General features: G+C 47.6%; 2 protein-coding genes across 6 annotated transcripts in view; one reads left to right on the top strand and one right to left on the bottom strand.

Annotated features, from left to right (window-relative positions):
* Positions 1-16,802, top strand: part of LOC135055001 (cyclic AMP-dependent transcription factor ATF-7-like) — a 306,652-nt gene that overhangs the window by 20,177 nt on the left and 269,673 nt on the right. For 2 of the 5 annotated variants that reach the window (XM_063958544.1, XM_063958541.1), the window contains exon 1: positions 13,867-13,954. The exons of 1 other annotated variant lie outside the window; for it this stretch is intronic. The gene's annotated coding sequence lies outside the window, so the exon portion shown is untranslated. Of the gene's footprint in view, positions 1-13,866; positions 13,955-16,802 lie in introns of those variants that run through there. 2 more of the 5 variants (XM_063958545.1, XM_063958543.1) reach the window with 1 other exon arrangement.
* The window catches only part of LOC135055002 (glutathione S-transferase P 1-like), a 59,052-nt gene continuing 55,673 nt past the window's right edge, over positions 13,424-16,802 (bottom strand). The window contains exons 6-7 of the mRNA XM_063958547.1: positions 13,785-13,892; positions 13,424-13,704 (exon numbers count right to left, since the gene is read on the bottom strand). Of these exons, the coding sequence (XP_063814617.1) occupies positions 13,519-13,704; positions 13,785-13,892 (294 nt within the window). The 3' untranslated portion in view covers positions 13,424-13,518. The remainder of the gene's footprint in view (positions 13,705-13,784; positions 13,893-16,802) is intronic.

The following is a 16,802-nucleotide window of genomic DNA, read 5'->3' as shown; positions in this document are numbered from 1 at the left end:
TTAAACGGTGACTGCCCTCTTTTGCAATAAATCTTTGTTACCTTGTCCCACCGTAGAGATCCTTGTACACTTTGGGGGTGTTGTCTGCACTGGGGTATCTTCGTCCTTCTGCCCAAATCCTATACACGTGCTCCACGCAGATTTCGGCAGGCGTCACGGCAAGTGAGAACTTATCAAAGATGTTCTATTTGATTAAAATCTGGTGGCTAAGGGCATTTGGAGCACACTGATATAATTGTCATGGTTGTAGAACCAGCTTGAGATGGCGCATGCTTTGTGAGATGGTGTGTGCCCAGCACATGGGCAGCAACAATACACCGGAACGCTGTGACATTTTAACAATGCTCCCTGGTATTACGGAGCCTAATGTGTAGCAACAAAAATATTCCACACACAATTCCCCACACCATTGCACGACCATAACCATTGACACAAGGCAGGAGTGAGCCATATATTCATGTTGTTCATGTCAACTTGAGACCCTACTATCTGCATTTTGCAACACAAATTGTTGTGCAGGAAAATCTCATTAAATCAGCAGTTACTAGGATACTCAAGCCATCCAATCTGGTGCCAACACTCATTCTATGATCAAAGTCCCTTAGATACATTTTTTCCTTGTTTTAGTGTTTGTACTGAACAACAACTGAGCCTCTTAACCATGTATCAATATGTCCAGATAGTGCATTAATGAGCAGTTATACCTAATAAAGTGGTCTCGGAGTATGTACTGCAGCATAAGTACTATGTGCACAATATGTATATACATATTGTATAATCTAAATATTTTGCTTATAAGCAAAACTTGAATCCAGCATGTAAAATGCTACACCTGCCCCCATACCTCCCTCCCAACATGACCCTCTCCAGGAGGAACACAATGCTCTGCTCCTGGACTTCCCTATTAATATACGATTGCCATCACCTGTGCTGTAATACTTTTCTTATCCATTCACCTGTTCAACACAGGTGTCTGCAATCACACATTAAGAGAAAAGTCCAGAAGCAGAGCATTCTGTCCCTCCTGGAGAGGGTCATGTTGGGAGGTATGCCTGCCCCTGTTTCATAAATGCCACATTACCATTTCAATAGGCTGTCGATGCCAATAGGGAATGGTCCGATTAAGTAAATAGTCCACATAACATGTCATGTACATCCTTTATACATACGTACATCAGAGGCGGAACTACCGCCAGTGCAACCAGTGCGTTGCACTGGGGCCCGCCTCTGTCCAGGGGCCCAAAGCATGTAATGAGTCAAACTGACTCATTACATGCCGCTGCGGGCAACCGCTGCCCGCAGCGCACAGCCGCCCGAAGAGGAGAGGAGCAGCGGTACGGGGGAGAAGGAGGAGGAGGGAGCCGGAGGAGGGAGCCGCAGCAGCGCTTTGTTACTGGTGGAGGCGCTGCTGCTGCTGCCCCTCTGCTTCACTATAGGCTGTCTTCCGAGAACAGCCTATAGTGAAGCAGAGGGGCAGCAGCAGCAGCGCCTCCACCAATAACACAGCGCTGCTGCAGCTCCCTCCTCCACCTCCCTCCTCCTCCTTCTCTCCTGCCTGGAAATCGTCTGACGCTGCACCGAGGAGCCTGAGCCAGCGGAGAGGGTAAGTATAATTCTTCTTTCTTTCTTTCTTTCTTTCTTTCTTTCTTTCTTTCTTTCTTTCTTTCTTTCTTTCTTTCTTTCTTTCTTCAAAAAAGGGGGACTGTCTGCCGCAATGTGTAAAAACGGGGAATCTGCTTGCCGCAATGTGTAAAAAGGGGGAATCTGCCTGCCGCAATGTGTAAAAAGGGGGACTGTCTGCCGCAATGTGTAAAAAGGGGGAATCTGCTTTCCGCAATGTGTAAAAAGGGGGAATCTGCCTGCCGTAATGTGTAAAAGGGGGAATCTGCCTGCCGTAATGTGTAACAAGGGCACGCTGTCTACCGTAATGTGTAACAAGGGCACACTGTCTGCCGTAATGTGTAACAAGGACATGCTGTCTGCCGTAATGTGTAACAAGGGCACGCTGTCTGCCGTAATGTGTAAAAAGGGCACGCTGTCTGCCGTTATGTGTAAAAAGCGTACGCTGTCTGCCGCTATGTTTAACAAGGGCACGCTGTCTGCCGTTATGTGAAAAAAGTGTACGCTGTCTGCCGCTATGTGTAACAAGGGCACGCTGTCTGCCGTTATGTGTAAAAAGGGTACGCTGTCTGACGCTATGTTTAACAAGGGCACACTGTCTGCCGTTATTTGTAAAAAGTGTACGCTGTCTGCCGCTATGTGTAACAAGGGCACGCTGTCTGCCGTTATGTGTAAAAAGGGGACGCTGTCTGCCGTTATGTGTAAAAAGTGCACGCTGTCTGCCGTTATGTGTAAAAAGGGCACGCTGTCTGCTGCTATGTGTAAAAAGGGCACGCTGTCTGCCGTTATGTGTAAAAAAGGGGGACGCTGTCTGCTGTAATGTGTAAAAAGAGGAATCTGTCTGCCGAAAGGTGTAAAAGGGTCTCTACCTGGTGTAGTGGTGCTACTGTGCGGCGTAATTTGAATAATGGAGACTACTGTGCACCGTTTTATGAATAGGTATTATTTTGTGGCCACACCCCTTCCCCACGAAGCCACGCTACTATGTATTTTTGCGCGCGCCTACGGCGCGCACTGCCCCTGTTTTGCATGCAGGGGTGGGGCTCCGATGCCGTTTCTTGCACACAGTGCTAAAATGTCTAGTTACGGCACTGTTGCTAGGTATCCACTTCCCTGAGCAGGTCCCCCTCACCAGATCCTCTCCAGGGGTGAGGGGGTGGGCTTGGATGGGATGGGGGGGGGAGGCCCAAGCCATTTTGTCGCACATGGGCCCACCGCTCGCTAGTTCCGCCACTGACGTACATGTATGTAAATTTGCCATGAGCTTCTCATTCTAGAAATATTACCAGCACCCTATTTTCTCTATCGTCCTAGTGGATGCTGGGGTTCCTGAAAGGACCATGGGGAATAGCGGCTCCGCAGGAGACAGGGCACAAAAAGTAAAGCTTTAGGATCAGGTGGTGTGCACTGGCTCCTCCCCCTATGACCCTCCTCCAAGCCAGTTAGATTTTGTGCCCGGCCGAGAAGGGTGCAATCTAGGTGGCTCTCCTAAAGAGCTGCTTAGAGAAAGTTTAGCTTAGGTTTTTTATTTTACAGTGAGTCCTGCTGGCAACAGGATCACTGCAACGAGGGACTTAGGGGAGAAGAAGTGAACTCACCTGCGTGCAGGATGGATTGGCTTCTTGGCTACTGGACATCAGCTCCAGAGGGACGATCACAGGTACAGCCTGGATGGTCACCGGAGCCTTGCCGCCGGCCCCCTTGCAGATGCTGAAGTAAGAAGAGGTCCAGAATCGGCGGCAGAAGACTCCTCAGTCTTCTAAAGGTAGCGCACAGCACTGCAGCTGTGCGCCATTTTCCTCTCAGCACACTTCACACGGCAGTCACTGAGGGTGCAGGGCGCTGGGAGGGGGGCGCCCTGGGAGGCAAATGAATACCTATTTTGGCTAAAAATACCTCACATATAGCCTCCGGAGGCTATATGGAGATATTTAACCCCTGCCAGAATCCGTTAAGAGCGGGAGACGAGGCCGCCCGAAAAAGGGGCGGGGCCTATCTCCTCAGCACACAGCGCCATTTTCCCTCACAGAAAGGCTGGAGGGAAGGCTCCCAGGCTCTCCCCTGCACTGCACTACAGAAACAGGGTTAAAACAGAGAGGGGGGGCACTAATTTGGCGATATGCTTATATATATATTAAGATGCTATAAGGGAAAACACTTATATAAGGTTGTCCCTATATAATTATAGCGTTTTTGGTGTGTGCTGGCAAACTCTCCCTCTGTCTCTCCAAAGGGCTAGTGGGTCCTGTCCTCTATCAGAGCATTCCCTGTGTGTGTGCTGTGTGTCGGTACGTGTGTGTCGACAGGTAGGAGGACGATGTTGGTGAGGAGGCGGAGCAATTGCCTGTAATGGTGATGTCACTCTCTAGGGAGTCGACACCGGAATGGATGGCTTATTTAGGAAATTACGTGATAATGTCAACACGCTGCAAGGTCGGTTGACGACATGAGACGGCCGACAAACAATTAGTACGGTCCAGACGTCTCAAAAACACCGTCAAGGGTTTTTAAAACGCCCGTTTACTTTAGTCGGTCGACACAGACACAGACAGGGACACTGAATCCAGTGTCGACGGTGAATAAACAAACGTATTCCTTATTAGGGCCACACGTTAAAGGCAATGAAGGAGGTGTTACGTATTTCTGATACTACAAGTACCACAAAAGAGGGTATTATGTGGGATGTGAAAAAACTACCATAGTTTTTCCTGAATCAGATAAATTAAATAAAGTGTGTGATGATGCGTGGGTTCCCCCCGATAGAAAATTATGGGCGGTATACCCTTTCCCGCCAGAAGTTAGGGCGCGTTGGGAAACACCCCTTAAGGTGGATAAGGCGCTCACACGCTTATCAAAACAAGTGGCGGTACCGTCTATAGATAGGGCCGTCCTCAAGGACCAGCTGACAAGGCTGGAAAATATAATAAAAAGTATATACACACATACTGGTGTTATACTGCGGCCAGCGATCGCCTCAGCCTGGATGTGCAGAGCTAGGGTGGCTTGGTCGGATTCCCTGACTAAAAATATTGATACCCTTGACAGGGACAGTATTTTATTGACTATAGAGCATTTCTATATATGCGAGATGCACAGAGGGATATTTGCACTCTGGCATCATGAATAAACGCGATGTCCATAACTGCCAGAAGATGTTATGGACACGACAGTGGTCAGGTGATGCAGATTCCAAACGGCACAGTATGGCCGTATAAAGGAAGAGGACTTGTTTGGGGTCGGTCCATCGGACCTGGTGGTCACGGCAACTGCTGGAAAATCCACCGTTTTTTACCCTAAGTCACATCTCTGCAGAAAAAGACACCGTCTTTTCAGCCTCAGTCCTCTCGTCCCTATAAGATCATATCTGCCCAGGGATAGAGGAAAGGGAAGAAGACTGCAACAGGCAGCCTATTCCCAGGAACAGAAGCGTTCCACCGCGTCTGACAAGTTCTCAGCATGGCGCTGAGACCGTACAGGACCCCTGGATCCTACATGTAGTATCCCGGGGGTACAGATGGGAATGTCGAGACGTTTCCCCTTCGCAGGCTCCTGAAGTCTGCTTTACCAAGTCTCCCTCCGACAAGGAGGTAGTATGGGAAAAAATTCACAAGCTGTGTTCCCAGCAGGTGACAATTAAATTACCCCTCCTACTACAGAAAAGGGGTATTATTCCACACTATATTGTGGTACTGAAGCCAGAAGGCTAGGTGAGACTTATTCTAAAAAAATTTTTTTTTGAACACTTACAAAGGTTCAAATTAAGATGAAGTCACTCAGAGCAGTGATAACGAACCAGGAAGAAGGGGACTATATAGTGTCCCGGGACATCAGGGATGCTTACCTCTATGTCCCAAATTTGCCCTTCTCACTAAGGGTACCTCAGGTTCGTGGTGCAGAACTGTCACTATCAGTTTCAGACGCTGCCGTTTGGATTGTCCACGGCACCCCGGGGTCTTTACCAAGGTAATGGCCGAATTGATGATTCTTCTTCGAAGAAAAGGCGTCTTAATTATCCCTTACTTGGACGATCTCCTGATAGGGGCATAGTCCAGGGAACAGTTGGAGGTCGGAGTAGCACTATCTCGGATACTGCTACAATCAGCACGGGTGGATTCTAAATATTCCAAAATCGCAGCTGATCCCGACGACACGTCTGCTGTGCCTAGGGATGATTCTGGACACAGTCCAGAAAAAGGTGTTTCTCCCGGAAGAGAAAGCCAGGGAGTTATCCGAGCAAGTCAGGAACCTCCTAAAAACAGTGCATCATTGCACAAGGGTCCTGGTAAAAATGGTGGCTTCCTACGAAGCAATTCCATTCGGCAGATTTCACGTAAGAACTTTTCAGTGGGATCTGCTGGACAAATGGTCCGGATCGCATCTTCAGATGCATCAGCGGATAACCCAATATCCAAGGACAAGGGTGTCTCTCCTGTGGTGGTTATAGAGTGCTCATCTTCTAGAGGGCCGCAGATTCGGCATTCAGGATTGGATGCTGGTAACCACGGAGCCCAGCCTGAGAGGCTGGGGAGCAGTCACACAAGGGAAAAATTTCCAGGGAGTGTGATCAAGTATGGAGACTTTTCTCCACATAAATATACTGGAGCTAAGGGTAAATTTATAATGCTCTAAGCTTAGCAAGACCTCTGCTTCAAGGTCAGCCGGTATTGATCCAGTGGGAAAAACATCACGGCAGTCGCCCACGTAAACAGACAGGGCGACACAAGAAGCAGGAGGGCAATGGCAGAAACTGCAAGGACTTTTCGCTGGGCGGAAAATCATGTGATAACACTGTCAGCAGTTTTTCATCCCGGGAATGGAAACTGGGAAGCAGACTTCCTCAGCACGACCTCCACCCGGGAGAGTGGAAACTTCATTGAGAAGTTTTTTCCACATGATTGTAAACCGTTGGGAAATACCAAAGGTGGACATGATGGCGTCCCGTCTGAACAAAAAACGGGACAGGTATTGCGCCAGGTCAAGGGACCCTCAGGCAATAGATGTGGACGTTCTGGTAACACCGTGGGTGTACCAGTCGGTGTATGTGTTCCCTCCTCTGCTTCTCATACCTAAGGTGCTGAGAATTATAAGACGTAGAGGAGTAAGAACTATACTCATGGCTCCGGATTGGCCAAGAAGGACTTGGTACCCGGAACTTCAAGAGATGCTTACAGAGGTCTTATGGCCTCTGCCGCTAAGAAGGGACTTGCTTCAGCAAGTACCATGTCTGTTCCAAGACTTACCGCAGCTGCGTTTGTCGGCATGGCGATGGAAAGCCGGATCCTAAGGGAAAAAAGGCATTCCGGAAGAGGTCATTCCTACCCTGGTCAAAGCCAGAAAGGAGGTGACCGCACAACATTATCACCACGTGTGGCGAAAATTTGTTGCGTGGTGTGAGGCCAGGAAGGCCCCACAAAGAAATTTCAACTCGGTCGTTTCCTGCATTTCCTGCAAACAGGAGTGTCTATGGGCCTCAAATTGGGGTCCATTAAGGTTCAAATTCGGCCCTGTAAATTTTCTTCCAGAAAGAATTGGCTTCAGTTCCTGAAGTCCAGAAGTTTGTCAAGGGAGTATTGCATATACAAACCCCTTTTTTGTGCCTCCAGTGGCACTGTGGGATCTCAACGTAGTTCTGGGATTTCTCAAATCACATTGGTTTAAAACCAGTCAAATATGTGGATTTGCAGCATCTCACATAAAGAGTGACCATGCACTTGGCCCTGGCCTGGACCAGGCGAGTGTCAAATTGGTGGTTTTTTCTCAAAAAAGCCCATATCTGTTTGTCCATTCGGACAGGGCAGAGCTGCGGACTCGTCCCCAGTTCTCTCCCTAAGGTGGTGTCAGTGTTTCACCTGAACCAGCTTATTGTGGTGCCTTGCACCTACTAGGGACTTGGAGGACTCCAAGTTGCTAGAAGTTGTCAGGGCCCTGAAAATATATTCCAGGACAGCTGGAGTCAGAAAATCTGACTCGCTGTTTATACTGTATGCACCCAACAAGTTGGGTGCGCCTGCTTCTAAGCAGTCGATTGCTCGTTGGATTTGTAACACAATTCAACTTGCACATTCTGAGGCAGGCCTGCCACAGTCTAAATCGGTTAAGGCCCATTCCACAAGGAAGGTGGGCTCATCTTGGGCGGCTGCCCGAGAGGTCTCGGCATTACAACTCTGCCGAGCAGCTACGTGGTCAGGGGAGAACACGTTTGTAAAATTCTACAAATTTGATATCCTGGCAAAAGAGGACCTGGAGTTCTCTCATTCGGTGCTGCAGAGTCATCCGCACTCTCCCGCCCGTTTGGGAGCTTTGGTATAATCCCCATGGTCCTTTCAGGAACCCCAGCATCCACTAGGACGATAGAGAAAATAAGAATTTACTTACCGATAATTCTATTTCTCGGAGTCCGTAGTGGATGCTGGGCGCCCATCCCAAGTGCGGATTATCTGCAATACTTGTACATAGTTACAAAAATCGGGTTATTATTGTTGTGAGCCATCTTTTCAGAGGCTCCGCTGTTATCATACTGTTAACTGGGTTTAGATCACAAGTTGTACGGTGTGATTGGTGTGGCTGGTATGAGTCTTACCCGGGATTCAAAATTCCTCCCTTATTGTGTACGCTCGTCCGGGCACAGTACCTAACTGGCTTGGAGGAGGGTCATAGGGGGAGGAGCCAGTGCACACCACCTGATCCTAAAGCTTTACTTTTTGTGCCCTGTCTCCTGCGGAGCCGCTATTCCCCATGGTCCTTTCAGGAACCCCAGCATCCACTACGGACTCCGAGAAATAGAATTATCGGTAAGTAAATTCTTATTTAATATTGTGCCCTACCTGTGTATAGTCACCTGTACAGTCTCAGTGTGATAACTCACTAGAGAGTCCCACAAAACAGCTGCTATTGGGCCCATTATTGCCTTAATCAAACTCTGCTGCCTGGATGTGCGGAGACACTGGCACTGCTCGGGCTAACAAGCCCCTTGCAAAGTTAAATCAGCAGTGCAACCCGGGGAGCAACATGACCAACTATGCCACTGTGTTGGGAGAAGGGAAGCCCTAGGTCCCATGATTGGCCGACCCTGAAGAGGGAGGCGGAGACAACTGAGTCGGAACGAAGGAGGCAGAGAGGAAAAGGCTATGGATGGCCATCGGTGTGGTCACCATCGATGGTTGCCATCGATGGTGACTTTGTAAGTGGCCATCAATGGCAGCCTACTATGCAATGGATGACCATCAATGGTTTCACCAACTGATGTTCATCCCTTTTCTTTGGCTGGCTGACCCATAGCCCATTCAGATCCTGAGGGCAGGGCTTCATGGGTGTCAGGGGACGGAACTATGCTCCATATCCCAGAACCTTGGAGAAAAAAAAAAAAAAATTTGGTTATGTGTGCCTTCGATGGAGGGAAACCATTTGGTTCTCCCCCTTCGATAGCAAAAGTATTCTACATCAGCCATAAACCCTCGATGATTATGAATCATTGATGGCCGATGGCCTTCCCTAGAAAAGGCAAGACAGAGCAGGGCTACCAAGTGCTCGGAAGAGGGAGGAGCCACGCTCTCAGGTCTTCCCTGTCAGGCAGTGCGACAGCCGCAGCCACTGATCGACGGGGAGACAGGACTGGTGTCCCCGGAAAGTACAGAGTGTGGGGGCAGGCAGCACGACCCTGATCGAAGTAGCTGCTCAGAGGAGACGAAGCCCTGCCCGGGAGCTGGCTTATGAGTGACAGAGTGCCGAAGAGACTGCAGGTTATGGAACTGCACTGCTGGGGACCGACCAGTCATAGAACAGGAGCAGGTAGCCAAGCTGCAGGTTACACACCAGGAGCAGAGAAAGGAGGGCCGCCAGTGCCTGACAGAGTGGCTCAGAAACTGCAGGCACTATACCCCAACAATGCTGTGACTACCAACCGCAGCGCAGGGCCGGCTCTAGGCATGTTCGAATAGAGCGGCCGCGCAGGGCGCCACCCTTAATGGGCGCCCCGCGCTGGCGCCGCCATATTCGAACATGGAGCCGGCCCTGTGCACTGCAGCATCGTCCTTGACTTGTGTGCGCTATACGCGCTGAGCGGCGCCGGTGTCTAACGTCAGACGCCGGCGCCGCACAGCGAGCGCAGCGCACACAAGCGCCTTGGATTTGGAGGCCTCCTGGCCGCCCGCCCGCACCCCGGACCTGCACTGCACCCGCCCGCCCGCACCCGGACCTGCACCCGCCCGCCCGCACCCGGACAGCAGTACTCCTCCCCCTCCAACGCCGCAGGTATTGGTGGGGGGGGAATCATTTATGGATGGCACTGTGGGGGCATTTATCTGGCACTGTGGGGGCATTTATCTGGCACTGTGGGGACATTTATCTGGCACTGTGGGGACATTTATCTGGCACTGTGGGGGCATTTATCTGGCACTGTGGGGGCATTTATCTGGCACTGGGGGCATTTATCTGGCACTGTGGGGGCATTTATCTGGCACTGTGGGGGCATTTATCTGGCACTGTGGGGACATTTATCTGGCACTGGGGGCATTTATCTGGCACTGTGGGCTCATATCTGGCACTGTGGGGGCATTTATGTAGCACTGTGGGGGCATATCTGGCACTGTGGGGTCATATCTGGCACTGTGGGGTCATTTACCTGGCACTGTGGGGGCATTTATCTGGCACTGTGGGGGCATTTATGTAGCACTGTGGGGGCATATCTGGCACTGTGGGGTCATATCTGGCACTGTGGGGTCATTTACCTGGCACTGTGGGGGCATTTATCTGGCACTGTGGGGGCATTTATCTAACACTGTGGGGGCATTTCTGTATCTGGCACTGTAGGGGCATTTATGTAGGGACATATCTGGCACTGTGTGGCCATTTATGTATCTGGCATTGCTGGGGGGCATGTCATGTGTTGCTGGCACTGCTGGGGGCATATCTGGCACTGTGGGGGCATTTATCTGGCACTGTGGGGGCATTTATGTAGCACTGTGGGGTCATATCTGGCACTGTGGGGTCATATCTGGCACTGTGGGGTCATTTATCTGGCACTGGGGGCATTTATCTGGCACTGTGGGGGCATTTATCTGGCACTGTGGGGGCTTTTCTGTATCTGGCACTGCTGGGGGGCATGTCATGTGTAGCTGGCACGGCTGGGGAGCATATCATGTAGTGTTCCCGCTAGTCGTCTCTGGCTAGGCAATGTGTCTAACGTGCTCTGCCTGGCGCAAAGTGTCTAACGTGCTCTGCCTGGCGCAAAGTGTCTAACGTGCTCTGCCTGGCGCAAAGTGTCTAACGTGCTCTGCCTGGCGCAAAGTGTCTAACATGCTCTGCCTGGCGCAAAGTGTCTAACGTGCTCTGCCTAGCGCAAAGTGTCTAACGTGCTCTGCCTGGCGCAAAGTGTCTAACGTGCTCTGCCTGGCGCAAAGTATCTGACGTGCTCTGCCTGGCGCAAAGTGTCTAAAGTGCTCTGCCTGGCGCAAAGTGTCTAGGAGGTTCTACCTGGTGCAGTGTGTATTAACTGCACTACTGTGTGGTGTAATGCGAATTGCCACTATTATGTGGCCACGCACCTTCCCCACGAAGCAACGCCCCTAAATTTTTGCTGCGCGCATTCGGCGCGCACTATCCATGCTTTCCCATGTAGGTAGATGAGCACCAAGCATTACAGTATGTACATCATTTTGCCCTCCTAACTTAAAAATGTGCCCTCCCTGCCCTAAAAAGTGAACACTATTGTGTAGCTGGCACTGCTGGGGGGCATATTGTGTGTAGCTGGCACTGCTTGGGGGCATATCATGTCTATCTGGCACTGCACATTGTGTATCTGGCACTATACTGGAACATTATGTGTATCTGACACTATACTGGAGACATTGTGTGTAAGGAACAATACTGTGGCTGTTACGTGTAAGGCTGCTAATTGTGTGCGTAGAGGGGGTGTGAAAACATATTTATTTATAGTCTAATAATATGAAGTTATGAGACCACGCCCACTTCCCAAGAGGCCACTCCCACTTTCCCTGGAGCGCGAGCGCGCATGGGTGGGGGGGGGGGCGCTTTTACATGTTTTCGCTCAGGGTGCTAGTAGGCCTGGAGCCGGCCCTGCCGCAGCGCAGGGAAGACATTGGGCAGCTGGGTACAAGACAGGGAGAGAGAAGAGAGACAGAAACCGAGTGAGGGTGCCTCAATCAGTTGTCAGCCAGACAGACCCAGCACCAGTCAGAGCCACAGCCAGCCAGTGGCAGGCATCCATTCAGACACTAGTTACCAGGCAGCTTGTCAGTTGTTGAGGCAATCTAAATATGGACTGTCTAACCTACATCCCAGCCACCTAGTCACAGTCCTTGTTGGAGGCAGAGCACCCTACCTACTGTACTTCACAGCCAGCTTTAATGTGATACTGAGCAATAACACAGTGGGAGGTTTATGCAGGTCTAGTGCATTTCTTGAACTGTTACTGAAAGCAGCCAGCCTTAAGAGAGACCGATCATCTAACACATAGGGAAAGATGTACTAGCCTTGGAAAGTGATAAAGTGTAGAGAGATAAAGCACCAGCCAATCAGCTCCTTACTGCCATGTTACAGGCTGTGTTTGAAAAAACACAGTTAGGAGCTGATTGGTTGGTGATTTATCTCTCTCCATTTTATCACTACCCTAGGCTTGGTACATCTCCCCCATAGTCAGCCTGAGGAGCTGTACTGCTATCACTAACCACTAAGAGAACTGCTTCAATTACAGCTAAAGGAACTGTTATCTTTGATTGAAAGTCAGTAGGTTTTACCAGTGAGGAAAATTTACTTGCTTATTTATAGTGAGAGCTCAACCTAGGGATGGCCAACAACATTCAAAATAATCGATGGTCTATGGCTAATGTAGAATAAATTTTCCATTGATGGGAGAGAACTAGATGGTTCCCTGACATCCATGATAAACAACCACCAAATATTTTATTTTATTTTTTTCTCTAGGTGCCGGGACAATAAGCTTAGCTCTGCCCCATGAAACTTCAATGAAGCTCCACCCCCATGTGTCATTGGTCAAGAGCCTAATGCAGTGTAAAGTATGGGTGACCATCGGTGGGTGATACCAGTGATAGTTACATTGCAGATGATTTCACATCATTGAGGTTAGCCATCAATGGTAACATCGATGTTGACCATCAATGGGTAACCCTATATGGCCATCCCTAGCTCAACCCTCCTACCTGGTAGACACAAAGGACATCACAAGGAACATTTTAGTCAATAAGTATGCTGACTTTTAAGCCTAACGGTTTGTAAAACAGGAACTGATATAGACATTGACTTGTTTCATAGCCACCTGGTGGACATTTGATGTATTACACTAATATTGTGAAAATGTTATAACTTTGCTGGGAGATTCTCTTAATACTGAACTGTAGATTGTACCCTACACTGCATTGCATGCATAACCAGTAGTAACGTTGAGAAAGTGATCATTTACTTTATGTTAATGTCATTGTGAATACTGATTGTGAAACTAACCCTTGCAAACCCACAGCAGTGACATCTTACTTGCATTAATAAATCTGCAGTCACTCTCCTAACGTGTAGTTAGGATAGTTGTGGCCAGGAGGCATCCATAAGGCTGGGACAACTGATAGTGTCCAGAGGAAGCAGATGGGAACCACAAACTGACACGCCATCAGTGCTGCCTGGTTTTTGCCCTCATTGTAAACCTTAAAGTGGTGATGAGGTGCAAAACAGATGCATCTTCAGAGCAGTTAGGGATTTTATCAGGGTACGGCTGCAACTTTTTCAACAAATATAGACCTTGTAAGCCATAGGCCATAACAGAGAAAACAATTAGTTATAAGATTCAAGAAAGTTTATTCATTTTCTTTGCATAAATATATAGTTCATTATGGAATGCCATACAGAAGTTGATATGGGGAAACTTCTTGTTCACTTATGCTTAGGGGTGATAGGGCGTCGCTTACGGCCATCAGATTTCAAATATGCGCTGAGTTTAGGGTGACTGATTATGCGTTCCACGTAAGCTGATAAAAGTGGATACTTTGACAAACATGTTGGGGAAAGGTCTAGATTGCATTGCAGGGTGTCCAGAAGATTATAGTCAGCATAAGAGATCTGTGGGGAAAATGAAGAGTTAAATCTATTCTCCTACAGCAAATCTGTAAATCTATGGGCACTTTGATTACATTTATTACCTTATCTCCCACCAGGTACTTAGATCCTTTGGAATTCTCGGAGAGGATCTTCTCAAAATAACCCAGAAAAGTATTTAGATCCTGCAGATATTTATCCTTGTTTTCCTCCTGCAAGAAATTAACATTGGCTTGTAATGTCTATGCACAATGGTGAATTTCCCACCCAGCAGGTGAGGCAAATGCCTAGAGACACCACTTACTAAGGCTTGCGTTTGTTTATTACTGCCAATCCTAATATTTCGGTATATTTTGAAAGCAAGAATGAAGCCACTGTAAACTGTCCTACTTAGTAAATATGTGAACATAATTAAAAATGTAACCTTAGGTTACGTATAATATTCGTATACTATGCACCACGGGACTATTGGTATACTGTGCGTCCAGTCAAGCTTAACTTACATTTTTCATTACTTTACTATACAGGGCTGGTTTGGGACAGCAAGCTATACTTTATCTGTTCCCTGTGCTAAATTAATTATTCACTTAGACTCTGTTTGCTAGTGTTTTAAATGAATGTGATAATATTTAATTAGAATAAAGTAATATAATATCACAAGGATTGTAATATAACAAGAAAATACAATTTATAGATTATACCTTCCCTTAAGGCCTATACAGTTTACCTGCATGCAATGCAAAAATTACCTTTACCTTTGAGGTAGCTACCTGAGTTCACTTTTGACTGAAAAAAATAATCCAAGGTGAACGCCACGTCACTTAGTTAGATGTCATGCATGACACACCTCCTCTTATAAATACATTAGTTGAAATACTGATTTTAGTAATATACATACATTTGTGCATAGATTCAACTGCTGTGTAATACTATAGACTTTCTTCCTAACCCTTTAGTGCATATTCAGATAGACAATTTTAGGCACTAAATCAATGCTCACTTTAAAATCTACTGGATTATACAAATAATACTGAATTCACCAAACAAATGTATTATGACTAGAGATGAGCGGGTTCGGTTTCTCTGAATCCGAACCCGCCAGAACTTCATGTTTTTTTTCACGGGTCCGAGCGACTCGGATCTTCCCGCCTTGCTCGGTTAACCCGAGCGCGCCCGAACGTCATCATGACGCTGTCGGATTCTCGCGAGGCTCGGATTCTATCGCGAGACTCGGATTCTATATAAGGAGCCGCGCGTCGCCGCCATTTTCACACGTGCATTGAGATTGATAGGGAGAGGACGTGGCTGGCGTCCTCTCCATTTAGATTATAAGAGACTGAGAGAGATTTACTGGAGCTGACTAGGAGGAGTACTGTTACTGTAGAAGTGTAGAGACTGAGTGGAGAGAGTTTACTAGTGAGGACAGTGCAGTTTACTTTATAATCCGTTCTCTGCCTGAAAAAAGCGATACACAGCACACAGTGACTCAGTCACATACCATATCTGTGTGCACTGCTCAGGCTCAGGCCAGTGTGCTGCATCATCTATTATCTATATATAATATTATATATATCTGTCTGACTGCTCAGCTCACACAGCTTATAATTGTGGGGGAGACTGGGGAGCACTACTGCAGTGCCAGTTATAGGTTATAGCAGGAGCCAGGAGTACATAATATATTATATAGTGAGTGACCACCAGACACACAGTGCAGTTTATTTAATATATCCGTTCTCTGCCTGAAAAAAGCGATACACACAGTGACTCAGTCAGTCACATACCATATCTGTGTGCACTGCTCAGGCTCAGGCCAGTGTGCTGCATCATCTATTATCTATATATAATATTATATATATCTGTCTGACTGCTCAGCTCACACAGCTTATAATTGTGGGGGAGACTGGGGAGCACTACTGCAGTGCCAGTTATAGGTTATAGCAGGAGCCAGGAGTACATAATATATTATATAGTGAGTGACCACCAGACACACAGTGCAGTTTATTTAATATATCCGTTCTCTGCCTGAAAAAAGCGATACACACAGTGACTCAGTCAGTCACATACCATATCTGTGTGCACTGCTCAGGCTCAGGCCAGTGTGCTGCATCATCTATTATCTATATATAATATTATATATATCTGTCTGACTGCTCAGCTCACACAGCTTATAATTGTGGGGGAGACTGGGGAGCACTACTGCAGTGCCAGTTATAGGTTATAGCAGGAGCCAGGAGTACATAATATATTATATAGTGAGTGACCACCAGACACACAGTGCAGTTTATTTAATATATCCGTTCTCTGCCTGAAAAAAGCGATACACACAGTGACTCAGTCAGTCACATACCATATCTGTGTGCACTGCTCAGGCTCAGGCCAGTGTGCTGCATCATCTATTATCTATATATAATATTATATATATCTGTCTGACTGCTCAGCTCACACAGCTTATAATTGTGGGGGAGACTGGGGAGCACTACTGCAGTGCCAGTTATAGGTTATAGCAGGAGCCAGGAGTACATAATATATTATATAGTGAGTGACCACCAGACACACAGTGCAGTTTATTTAATATATCCGTTCTCTGCCTGAAAAAAGCGATACACACAGTGACTCAGTCAGTCACATACCATATCTGTGTGCACTGCTCAGGCTCAGGCCAGTGTGCTGCATCATCTATTATCTATATATAATATTATATATATCTGTCTGACTGCTCAGCTCACACAGCTTATAATTGTGGGGGAGACTGGGGAGCACTACTGCAGTGCCAGTTATAGGTTATAGCAGGAGCCAGGAGTACATAATATATTATATAGTGAGTGACCACCAGACACACAGTGCAGTTTATTTAATATATCCGTTCTCTGCCTGAAAAAAGCGATACACACAGTGACTCAGTCAGTCACATACCATATCTGTGTGCACTGCTCAGGCTCAGGCCAGTGTGCTGCATCATCTATTATCTATATATAATATTATATATATCTGTCTGACTGCTCAGCTCACACAGCTTATAATTGTGGGGGAGACTGGGGAGCACTACTGCAGTGCCAGTTATAGGTTATAGCAGGAGCCAGGAGTACATAATATATTATATAGTGAGTGACCACCAGACACAC

Source organism: Pseudophryne corroboree, chromosome 3 (assembly GCF_028390025.1).
Source record: "Pseudophryne corroboree isolate aPseCor3 chromosome 3, aPseCor3.hap2, whole genome shotgun sequence".
NCBI classification, from domain to species: domain Eukaryota; kingdom Metazoa; phylum Chordata; class Amphibia; order Anura; family Myobatrachidae; genus Pseudophryne; species Pseudophryne corroboree.
Note: the sequence above shows the minus strand (reverse complement) of the source record. Positions and strands in the feature narration are given on the sequence as shown.